The 12,240-nt window shown below is 49.0% G+C and overlaps 1 protein-coding gene across 1 annotated transcript; it reads left to right on the forward strand.

Annotated features, from left to right (window-relative positions):
* The first annotated feature begins 4,687 nt into the window (after positions 1 to 4,687).
* On the forward strand, positions 4,688 to 12,016 carry LOC135378938 (uncharacterized). Its single transcript, XM_064612120.1, has 2 exons — positions 4,688 to 4,853; positions 11,232 to 12,016. The coding sequence occupies exon 2, from the start codon at positions 11,235 to 11,237 to the stop codon at positions 11,778 to 11,780; it is 546 nt and encodes a 181-aa protein (XP_064468190.1). The 5' UTR covers positions 4,688 to 4,853; positions 11,232 to 11,234; the 3' UTR covers positions 11,781 to 12,016.
* Positions 12,017 to 12,240: the final 224 nt, after the last annotated feature.

Here is a 12,240-nt window from a genome sequence, read left to right on the forward strand (position 1 = left end):
CGGTACTTGATGGCCGAAAAAGCGAGTTGTGTGAATGACACGAAGGCACACATCAGAGGCCTAACCTACGATTGAATCTTGAGTGCATCATAAGTGAATTCTGAATCTACGACCCCAACATTTGTGGTTCACACGGGGTACCCGTACACAAAGTGAATCGTCCCTTTGCACAGTTCGAGGATGCAGCCAATAATGTATTTTCCCAATATTACCCGTGCATTCATGCCATCACAAACCAGAGACATCAAGCAGCAGCACAACATCGCTAACATCACTCACATAAACGCTTCACTGAAAGCATTGATTATCTGTGGTCTCACGTTCTCAGAAGCAGGGCAAATAAATGTTCATAGAACTTGGACATTGCTTGTCGTAATCAAAAGACCCGCAACCAAAGTAGCACTAAGACAGCGATGCTCCATTGCTGGAACATCATTATATGTGGTCGTGCACGTTGCAATAATGTGTCCTGCGATTGGGGAACTACAAAAAAAAATGTGTGTATAGAATCCAGCGGTGTGGTTAAAATTCCTCCAGCCTTCCTGTTCTCTGGGATGCCTTAAATGCCCAGTGACGAAGCTCAGCTCTGCACTATAAAGTGTGCGCTTTCAAATGTGTTTAAAAATGTTCAAAACGTCAGATTCTGTGGCATATGTTTCGTGGAACATTTCGGGGTATTTGTTTCTTTAAATGGGGTTAATACTGTTCATTCCGCATGCACAGGTTTTAAAAATGCAAATGAGGAAGGTTATAGACACCAGCCACCCAGAGCTGACTAGATAATATTGAACAAGCCATACCTGAATAACAGTAATCCAATTTCATTCCGATAAGAATCGTATACTCGAGCTGAAGACTGGGAGGTGGTGTGTTCGAATCCTGCCAGCTGTGGTGTATGAGGTTTTCCTTGAGTTTTCTGAAGACATTCCAGCCGAATGTCAGCACAGTTCCCCTGAAGTCGGCCCAGGACGCATACTAACCTCCTTCCTGATATCCCCTCTCCATCTGTCGACGTCTGTACGCCGCTCATAGCCACAGTTGCTTGGTGGCGCTAACACCGTTTTTTATAGCGTGTTAGTGCAACGAAGCAACTGTAGCTATGAGCGGCGTACAGATGGAGGGAGCACAGCAGGAGGCAGCAGGGGACAAGGGGGTTAGTATAAGTCCTGTGTTGACCTCAGGGGGAACTCTGCCGATATTAGTCTGGAAAGTCTTTGGAAAGCCCAGGGTAAACCTGAGGCAGCACTGCTGCGGTGGTAGGACTTGGACGCATTAAACTGCTCGGTCATGCCGCTGGTAAACACGGAATAATAATAATAATAATTATTATTATTTCTTTATTTCCCATTCGATGCACTCTAGCAAAGTACAGCAGGCGCGCTAAGCCGAAAGGCTTGTGTCACTGGGCCTGTGGCAGTCAAGCGACATTAACCATGACCAGAATTCAGGGACACCTCCTTTGATGCAGGTTCTGCCAGAAGAAGAACATGTCAGAAAGCCAACTTGAAAGAAAAGTACGATGCGAGGAGGAAGGAAGATGGAAAGAGGCGTGGGCAGACGAGAAAGGGAATTTGTACATCAGATATCGTGCGCGGAGCCTGGATATCAGCAGCGATATACTAACGCAGAATGAAAACATGATGAATCAGCTCTGATAACTTTTGCCAAGCTTTTCTTTGCTGTACTGCTGCTCAGAATTCTGGGTTGCTACTCGTAGCGTGTGGAACGGGATAATTGGCACTCGTAAGGCTGGTCAATATCTGTTTTTGTTCTCTCTGTGGGGAATGGGGATGCCGTCAACGATGAGAAATGTGCGTCCTGGGGCGACTTCTACGGGGATTGCTGGTATATGTGTGACAGCGTCGGAGGAAAACCTGAGAAATTACCCTACATTATGATGACAAAAATTATGCTCTATAAGCTACAAAGACGAATTCAGTAACTGCTGTTCACTTTGTTACTTGCACCTTGTTACTCCGTTATCACTGTATCATATAGTCTCTTCCCGCCACCATCGAGAGTTTGTCGGTTACCAAAACCCTCCCCTAAAAAATAAAAATAAACAAACAAACAAGCAGAAAAGTGCTTATTTTCAGAACATCTATAGGTGGCAGCTGGGTCACGTTCGACACAAAAAGTGATTGGTAAACCAACACCTCCTATAGATAGCGGCGGGCCTACGCGCTTACGTCACCTTTGGAGGCCTGTCCAGCTATGCTATCTGCTTCGAGCTTTCTTCTCGTTCGCTCTTTCATTTACTTCATAGCAGTATCCGCAATTGTAACATCGGACCTTCCTGCGTGACGCAGGGCGCGGGCCTTCTCCTTATTTTGGAGCTGTTGGGTAAACTCTGCTCAAATAACTCCGAGAAACAGAGAAAAAGGAAGAAAGGTGCAATCGCAAACTGTGGTGATAAGATGGTAGGGAACAATGGACGTCATATCAAAGTTTCCTTTCATCGCACCAAGTGTAGAGTCGCGCAAACGTCCGTGATGTTTCCCGCAGATTCTTTTGGAATTTTTGCGGGCGTCTAATTCGCTGTATTGTGAAGATGATAGACAATGGAAATTGATGTTCCCAGGCCGGAACACATAGAAGGGACAAATACATACAATACCTGATTGTAGTTAAAAAGTAGTCATCAACTACTTGCAGAAAAGTAGTGGCAACTACTAGTTAAACTACTATTTCGAGTAGTTAACTACAGTAGTTAGGTTACTGCAGGCGCCAACTACTTCCGATTTTGCCGCAAGCTTTACGGCAAGACTGTGCTTCCGACTTTTACCATGAGCTACTTGTTTGATGAGAACGGAGGTGCAATTGTGCCGTGCATGCGTACTATATCTTCACTTTTACCACTTTTACCGCTTGTGGTTCATATTTAAGTGTCCGAGAACACTATGGTTTGGTATTGATGGACAACGCTAATAAGTAGTTATAGATGTAGTTAAATACATTGCAGTAGTTAAAGAAATAGTTTTAACTACCTCCCCTGAAAAGTAGTTGAACTACTACTCCATCGCGAAGTAGGAAGGGAGTTGCCTCAGGACAGAAACCGCCGATATTTCGAACAGAGACTGTTCTTCTTCTGGGCACCCAATGATGAGGACGGTGCCCAGAAGAAGAACAGTCTCTGTTCAAAATATCGACGGCTTCTGTCCTGAGGCAACTCCCTTCCTACATCTCTACCGGTTCGCTGGAGTTCTACCCTTCCATCGCGAAGTAGTTAGTAGTTATAGTTAAACTACTGTAGAAGTAGTTAGTGGACATCACTGCTCAAAACTCTCTTCATAGAAAAGAAGAAAGGCACGACCCTTAGATTGAACCAGGAAACACGAAGCTTAATCTAGTTCCCTCTAACGTTACTCTGATACGCACCTAACTTGTGAAATACAAGTTATTTGTGCTGGATGTAAAGGTTACAGCCCATTCAGAGGTTACATGCGGACGTGCGCTGCCCTCTTACAGGTTACATTGCGAGAGAAACAGTGGCGTTACCCCTAAGGACGGCGTTACGCTTTTGGAGAAGTTACCACCGTTACTTATAAAAGCGAAGTGGTCCGGAGTTTCGCGAAAGTCGGCAGGTGGAGGTTGCACGTCAAGTGGCAGTTGGCAACAGCGTGTATCAGGAAAAAGCGGGAGGAGCGTTTCGCTTGCTGTGTGGTACCTCGCCGCTTCGACATCCGTTGCATTGGAAACAACGGAATTCAAAGTGACATAGTAAGTAACCTTCTGCATTTGCTATTACATTCCTGCGTAGTTCACTCTCATGTTAGTGCAATGTTGCAAGGGCGAAGCTCGCAGGTGGATATATGATGTGACGGACGCACACAGACATTCGAGGTTTCACACAGGGACGTTGCACGGACGCCGGCTGTGATCGTGATGCATTTATTGGAGAAATGGATGAAAATGGACATGCACTGGAAGTAGCATGCTGTTATTGTCACCATGCACGAGCCAAGCATGCAGCACTGAGTGAAACAGGCTAGTAACACGAGGAACGCGCTTTATGCATGCGTTGAGCAAGTGATTGCGTTGCGTGAAACTTCTTGATGCATTCGCTTTTAGTGATCCCAAAGACGCATCATAATTGCGACTGCTTCTTCCTCGTCCTGAATTAGACATTCGTTATTTTCCTTCACTATTGTTTAAGTCGATTCCTAACCAGTTATTTTAACGGTCGCTTATGGTCTTTTTTTTTTTCTTCTGTCATTGCACTGAAATGTCTGTTATCATCACTTGGTTGCCTGTGACTACATGATAGAATCCCGAAAAGGAGGATAAGCAAGCTGCGCGTTTCCACGTCAGACTTGTGTAACCGTTATCATTTGGCTCTTCGCAGGTTGTTTTGAACTTGAGACGTCATGAGCAAAGCATTTTTAACGTTACAATTGCATTCGGCGCAATAGCACAGAAAGTGGTAGGACTAAAACCACCCGATATATTATGGCCTTGCAATTTGTGCAGAATATTGCAGTAAAAAAGATTGTTGTTCGCACGTAACCCATAGCGCAGCTCCACTGGTTCCAAATTTGATGGACACAGCCATGAGTTACCTGGCAGTATTGTGGCAGAGGGTAAGTGAATAGTGTGGTTAATGGTTCCTGCACTCCTAAACTGTGGGGATACGTGTAAAAATGAAATAATCAGCGCGCCCCCTTTTGACGTTGCTGTTTATATTTAGGTATCTTGTGCCACAGAAGTACATACGAACAGTCCAGCAGAAATACAGCAGCAGCCCAATCCCAGTCTATAACTCTGCAGAGGCTCAGAGAGATAGCAGCAAACCAGGTCCTTCCCACAACTCTCCGCAAGCTCGGGATTCGTCGCAAACCCAGCCAGCCAGCCATGTACGAACCTATATTTCCCAACATTGTAGATTGTCGACTAGGTATTTCCAGTGCTTTTGTGACCACGTTGTTCAGTGTGTTGGGTGTGGCTTTCTCCCGTCTTGTGATACTTGTGGAACAACGTTTGAAACCATCTAAAGATACATACATCATTTGAATTTTTGTATTTAGTTAAGCACACGAGTACAGGATGACATAACATGACAGGATGAGCCAGCCAACACAATGTATAGGTGAGCTACTTCAGCAGATGGAAAGAACAGATCAAAGTTCGAAGAATAATCTGAAAAAAAAAAAGGCTATTTATGCCATAACCCAGAGGGCCACCACATGTGCTCCAAGGTGGTTGTCGATTGCGTTGTAAGCAGCATAGAGGAATTGTTCCAGGAAATGGGTGTGCGGATTGACACCACTTTGGTAAAATCAGATCAGGTTCGGAAGTTGCATTATGAGGAACCCCTGATTTTTTGTAACGTGCTTTAACTGCAAAATGCGTTGGGGTTCTTTATCTTATTAAACTTTCATTTAGATAATTTTTCTACACGTCATGTGAAGATGACTACGAATTATCTATTTTGCTAAAGTCAAAAAGTGACTTGTCAACTCAGTTCCGTTATATGTACATTCAGTGCAAGGTGTTCTGCAGTTTAGTAATACTCATATTTCATATATGCCTTTTCTCTGCATGATCCTTCGGAGATATTTTGCTCCACTGAAGAAGAGACTTGTGAACTCGATTTTGACTTTCAGTGCAAAGTGTATTGCATCTTGAACTTTTAATATTACTCCTCTTTAATATGTTACAATTCATTCTTTGAATGGTCTTTCCATGTGTCATATGAAGATGATAAAGAATTTTACAGTATATTTTTCGAGTATTTTGCGTAGAATACTATGTAGTATGAACCGTTGATAATAAAGTAACGCTGTGTTTGCAAAGAAAAGCTTCATATTTTCGTTTAGCATTTCCTCCGTTTTATTGGGCAAGGTGTCCTTGAGAACGTGTCACAACCTTTTAGTTAATGAAATACTTTACATAGCGGCATGCAGTGAACGATATTTAGTTCCGTGAGGTTTTTGGAAACTCGTGACATGCGTTTAATTTGTTTTCAGTGGTTCCATTCTTACTCGTTTTTTTTTGCAACTGAGCTCCACAATTGTTTTTAGTATTTGATTTTTTTTTATTTTTCCAAAAAGATGCGCGTGTCGAGCTTACTCTGCTTCAGGTACAGGCAAATCGGCATCCCCGAGCGCATAGTTATGATTACCCAATACTGTTAGGACACATTTCTCTGTGGTGTGCTTCTCTTATTAGGAGTTCGTGCAATGTTCTCAGGGACGCCTCACCCCGCCTTCCTGTGTAGATGGCTTCACTGAATAACTTTAAGATAAAGGTTACAAACCTAGCAACGCAGTGGGTGCTGTGGGTGTCACTGAGCGGCACGTGTGTAAAACACCTGATAAGCGGAATCGGGTCATGCGTCCCAGAAGTAGGGGGCGTAAAAGGGCTATATAAGGGATAGGCACGAAAACCACGGCCTTTTTTTTTGGGTTCGGCTCCTTGAGTTGTGGCTGCCTTGCTTGCTGTGAGAAGGTATGGAATAAACCTTGTTTGTTGTTTGAACCCTTTTCGTTTGCTGTGTCTTCCTTGGCGACGGAACCGACGGACTGACGCCCCGAGGTTGTGGAAACACCGGGTTTCCACAACTGCCGCCCAACGTTTGGGGTCACAGTTCGTCCGTTCGACAGCGGGGAGGACGCAGCACGCGTTGTTAATTTTTTCCTTTGGTACGTTTTTTCTTTTTCTTTTCTTTCATGCAGGACCCGCCGGTTTGTTTGTGTTCTTTTTCCGGGGTGTCATTTTTTTTTTCTTTTCCTTTTTTGAGCTAGCGTTTTGTTTGTTCGAGTGTGTTTCAGTTGTTTTCGAGTGCTTCGCAGCTCCCACTCGCAGCTCCCACTCAAAGCAACCTGCAGGTTGCTTTGATCGGAGACGCCGCTCGCTGGCTTCGGCTGCAGTCGAGGTTTACGTCCGTTCAGGACTTTCAGAAGCGGTTTAAGAGCGAATTTCTTCCACCGGATTACGAATATCGTATCCTGGAGGAGCTGCATAAGCGTACTCAGCATCCAGATGAGACCTTAGCAGAATTCGTTCGGGCCTTGCAAGACCTGTATAGCAGAGCTGAACCTACTGCTACAGAGGAGCAGCGTGTGACGCGGGCTATCCGTCAGTGTCATCCTCGCTACCGGCCCTATCTTCGAGCCCATCGCTTTAATAGCCTTGAGGCGCTGGCGCAAGAGGCTCGCTCAATTGAAGGAGACCTCTTAGCGGAACTCGACTATCGGCCCCCGCCGCCGTCTGAATTGGCGTTAGAACCGCGCTGTGCGTGGTCAGCGGGAGCAGCCTCGGTTGAGCGCCCACCTGCAGTGGGACTGGATGAGCCGAACCGCAATTATTATGTGGAGCCATCACGCCGAGCACCCGATCCCTTCCGTTATGAACAGAGGGCGATCCCCGCAGGAACGAGCCTTGGCAGACCCGTCCTGTCCCATAATCATGGGCAACCCGGCTATTTAGCTGGCGAAACCCCAAGGAGGCCGCAGGAGCAACGGCATGCTCCGCGGCAGCAACACAGAATGCCAGCCGGCTGTTGGACGTGCGGCAGCCCGGACCACTTTCGTCGGGACTGTCCGCAGCAAAGACCAAACCCCCGTAATGTGCCAACGGGAAACGGTCGCAGCCGACGCCGGTAAACAATCGCTCAGCGACGTCGGCTATCTGCCGAAAGAGCGAACGAACGGTTACAATCCGTGACCCTGATAATTCAGAAGCTGGCTTTGCAAGCAGCAAGATAAAAGGAGACGCTTTAGCTCCTTTTGCTTTTTCTGTCCGAGATAACATCGAGGACAAGGAACCAAACATCGCTGTTCGAATTTTGGGGAGAGATTACATCGCCCTTATCGACACGGGCGCTACAGTCTCCCTTATCGGCGATTGTGTTTACGAGCACTGCGCATCACGGAATGTGGAATTGCAATCCACAGATGTCACTCTACGTCTTGCTTCCAACGACGTGATTCCAGCACAAACTGCAGTTGTGCTCTGGCTTCGCTTTGATGGGAGACGACGAAAGCAGCGCTTCGTCCACCTTCCTGGCCTGGCAGTGCCCGTTATCCTGGGCAGGGACTTCATCATCCGGCAGAAATTTGTGCTGGACCTGCCCAATGGAGGATACGTCTACCACGGATCGTCAGGATTTTTTCCTTTCGCCGTGCCACAGGACAGCAGTTCAGCTAAGCAAGCTGCAGCAACGTCCGTCGAACCGTCCCCGCTCCCGACTGTCTTGGGGTCATTCCATGGTCCCGAGGAGGAGCGCCGTCAGCTTAAACAAGTACTGCGGCAGTTTGACGGTGTCTTCACGGAAAAACCCAGTAAGTCGTCTGTGTTACAGCATAGCATAGACACGGGTAACGCTAGGCCCTGGCGTTGTAATCCGAGACCATTGAGTGTGCATAAGCGTGCTTCGTTAGACGCTGCTCTTGATGAAATGCTCCAAACCGGTGCAGTTCAAAGGTCCCAGAGCCCTTGGGCGTTTCCTGTCGTCCTGGCTCCGAAACGTGATGGTACGGCTAGGTTGTGCGTCGACTACCGTCGACTTAACGCAGTAACTGTAAGGGACTCTTACCCCTTTCCGTCCATCGAGTCTATTATGTATTCCCTGGGCAACGCTACAGTGTTTTCAACGCTTGATTGTAGTAGAGGGTTTTTGCAAATCCAAGTTGCCCCGGAGGATGTCCCGAAAACAGCCTTTACCTGTCATAGGGGTTTGTTTGAGTTTGTACGGATGCCTTTCGGTCTGTCTAACTCTCCCGCCAGTTTCCAACGGGTAATGGATACCGTATTGGGAGATGCGAAGTATAACTTCGCGATGGCGTACATGGATGATGTCGTAGTGTTTTCCAGAAACTTTCAGGAACACTTGGAACACCTGTCAATCGTCCTTGCAAGGATGAAGCAGGCGGGGCTAATCATAAACCCCCGCAAGGTGCAGCTGGCATCGCCTAGGATCAGCCTCCTCGGCTTCATGGTGGACGGAGGAACCATCAGTCCTAGCGATGACAAGCTAAAGGCGATCATGGAGTATCCGGTTCCCGGTAACGTAAAAGCCTTGCAGCGTTTCTTGGGTATGGTTGGTTTCTACAGACAATTCATTCCTAATTGCGCTGAGTTAGCGCAGCCGCTTAACCGGTTGTTGCACAACGATACACCCTGGCAGTGGGGAGAGGAGCACGAACGATCATTTCGAGCTCTTTCTCACGCGATCGCTAATACGGCCAGGCTATATTTGCCTGACCTGAACAAACCGTTTGTAGTGCAAACAGATGCTAGCGATTATGGGGTTGGCGCAGTTCTCTTGCAGGAGCATGACGCTATTCTCTGTCCAGTGGCTTTTGCAAGTCGCACGCTGAATCCCGCAGAACGGAATTACTCCGTCACGGAAAAGGAGTGCTTGGCGATCATCTTCGCTCTCAGGAAGTTTGATCTGTACCTGGACGGCACCACTTTCACTGTCCAGACTGACCACCAGGCACTTTCCTGGCTGCAGCGGCTCCACAACCCATCTGGACGTCTTGCCAGGTGGGCCCTGACGCTACAAGGCTACTCCTTCAACGTGGAGTACAGGCGGGGCTCGACAAACGTGGTAGCAGACGCGCTTTCCCGTGCGCCTCTACCGGAGGGGGGAGAGGAAGGCACCGATGCGCCTTCCCAGCTCCTGGCAGCAGCACAAGTGGCACGAGACGTATCTTCGTCTTGGGGCACGGTCGTGAGCAGAGAGCAGCTCCTAGACGCTCAGAGAGCGGACGGCCTTTGTCAGCGGGTGTCTCAATGGTTAGCTGAGCAGGACTCGGCAGGCACCGGAACGACTGACGGACGGCACGACTCCTATCTGCTGGGCGAGGATGGCATCCTGTTCAGATACATACCCCAGGCGGATGACGATGACGGCTCATCCCCATTCAGAGTCGTGGTGCCACGGAAGTTGCGTAAGTCTTTCATACGTTACTTTCATGATTCGGCCTTGGCAGGTCACAGCAGTGGCAGGAAAACTTATGAAAAGTTATGTCGTGTTGCGACATGGCCAGGAATGAGGCAGGATGTAACAAAGTATGTTCGTACTTGTCCCGTATGCCAGAGAGCAAAACCTCGTGGTGGTTTACCCCCTGGGCGCTTACAGCCTATTCAGAGTAATAGGCCCTGGCAGATAGTTGCTTGTGATGTGATGGGACCGTTTCCACGTAGTCCTAGAGGTAACCAGTATTTGTTTGTGGTTACTGATCATTTCACGAAATGGGTTGAGCTGTTTCCTCTCAGGACACTGACTTCCCAGAGAGTGTGGGAAAGACTACTCGACACCTTTTGCCGGTTCGGGTTTCCTGCTCAGCTCATCACGGATAACGCTACCTACTTTACAAGTAAGGTGTTCTCAGATTCTTGCGCTGTCTTAGGCATTCAGCACAAGAAGACTTCCCCATATCACCCTCAGGCTAACATTACCGAACGTGTTAATCGGAACCTGAAAATGATGTTGGTTGCTTTTACTAGTCAGCACCACCGTGATTGGGATCTTCGCCTGGCTGAACTGGCGTTCGCTACACGGACAACAGTAAACAGATCTACAGGCTTCACCCCGGCGTTCCTGAACTTGGGACGAGAGGCCCCTTTTCCAGTGGAGAATGCTCTGGGCCTCCGGGATGGTGCTACCCGGCCTCCTTATTCAAGGTTTGCTGAGGACCTCCGGAGTCGACTGGACGATGCAGCCCGGACGGCTCGGGAGAACCTGGACGTCGCAAGGTTGGACCAGGCTCGCCAGTACAACCGTGGACGTCGGAACCTCACCTACAGCGTCGGTGACCTCGTCCTTCGACGGACTCACCCGCTAAGTGATGCGTCACGAGGCTTTGCAGCTTCACTCGCAGATAGGTGGGATGGCCCCTTCGAGGTAAGTGCGTGCTCCTCCGGCCTCACTTACAGGCTTCGTCGTTATGACACGGGCGAAGAAACTGGGCCAGTACATATCTCGGACCTGAAGACTTACCACCTCCGAGACCCCGAGAGTGAAGAAGCAGACGGTCAGCTTCCTCCTCAAGACCTGGACCAGGATCCCGTTCCCGGACCTTCCAGGCGCTACAGTTTGCGTCCCCGCAGGCGGCGCATGTAGCTGTCACTATCTCCATCGCTAAACCTAGTGCTTGAGACTTAGTGTACAGTCTCTTGATCGTGTGACTACCGTTTCTTTCACGACATACGCACGAAGGCCTTGTCAGGCTCTCGACGTTAGGTGCTTCCACCTGATGGTTCTTATTTATCCCTTTTTTTAGACAATGTCTCCAAGAACGAGAAACCCCAGAAGCCACGCACCTCCCCCGGACCGACAGCAGCACACCTCGCAAGTGCAACGGGAGAGACGACAGGACTCCCGCGGCCCACAACCGCCTCACTCAAGGGCTACCTCCATCGCCACCTGGACGGTGGTGGCGCTGAACAGACCAGTCTCCTGGGCCTCCAGGACCCGGTGGTCCAGTCAACCCAGGCCGCTGCGCGGAATGGACCCCAGCCAAGTGCCCCCACCCTTCAGGGGGCTCACACTGGAAGATCGGCATCCAGCCGACCCACCCATCGCCCTGACCGAAGACGAAAGGCGCCTTCTGTGCCCAGTCTGCGGGGTGCCAGAGCTGCACCGCTCCGCCCATCGTCGAGGCCCCCTCCACCGCGCAAAAGTGGAAGGCCTCCGAGAAGCTCGATCCACAGGATCCGACGTGGCAGCAGCAGTGGCCGTGCTACAGCGGCACCGTCCAGACCTCCTACGGGGCCCGCAAGGTCCTCCAGCCATCCCGGATGACGTGGTCTTGGACATGCCAGACGTTTGAGACTCCCGTGTAGATGGATTTAGGGAGGGGGGAGTGTGGGTGTCACTGAGCGGCACGTGTGTAAAACACCTGATAAGCGGAATCGGGTCATGCGTCCCAGAAGTAGGGGGCGTAAAAGGGCTATATAAGGGATAGGCACGAAAACCACGGCCTTTTTTTTTGGGTTCGGCTCCTTGAGTTGTGGCTGCCTTGCTTGCTGTGAGAAGGTATGGAATAAACCTTGTTTGTTGTTTGAACCCTTTTCGTTTGCTGTGTCTTCCTTGGCGACGGAACGGACGGACTGACGCCCCGAGGTTGTGGAAACACCGGGTTTCCACAGTGGGTATAGGTTATACTTCAACCTCTGTGTAAGAGTTACATGGGCAGCAACGTGGAAAGTGACTACAGGTTATGCTTTAACCTGTGTACAAGGGTTATTCAGAGTATAGGTAACATAGTTACCTCTAGAAATAGAGGTAAA

This window comes from Ornithodoros turicata, chromosome 1 (assembly GCF_037126465.1).
Source record: "Ornithodoros turicata isolate Travis chromosome 1, ASM3712646v1, whole genome shotgun sequence".
Taxonomy (NCBI): domain Eukaryota; kingdom Metazoa; phylum Arthropoda; class Arachnida; order Ixodida; family Argasidae; genus Ornithodoros; species Ornithodoros turicata.

Excerpts from the sequence above, each read along its gene's own strand:
- LOC135378938 (XM_064612120.1), top strand. The coding sequence starts at position 11,235 with ATGTCTCCAAGAACGAGAAACCCCAGAAGCCACGCACCTCCCCCGGAC.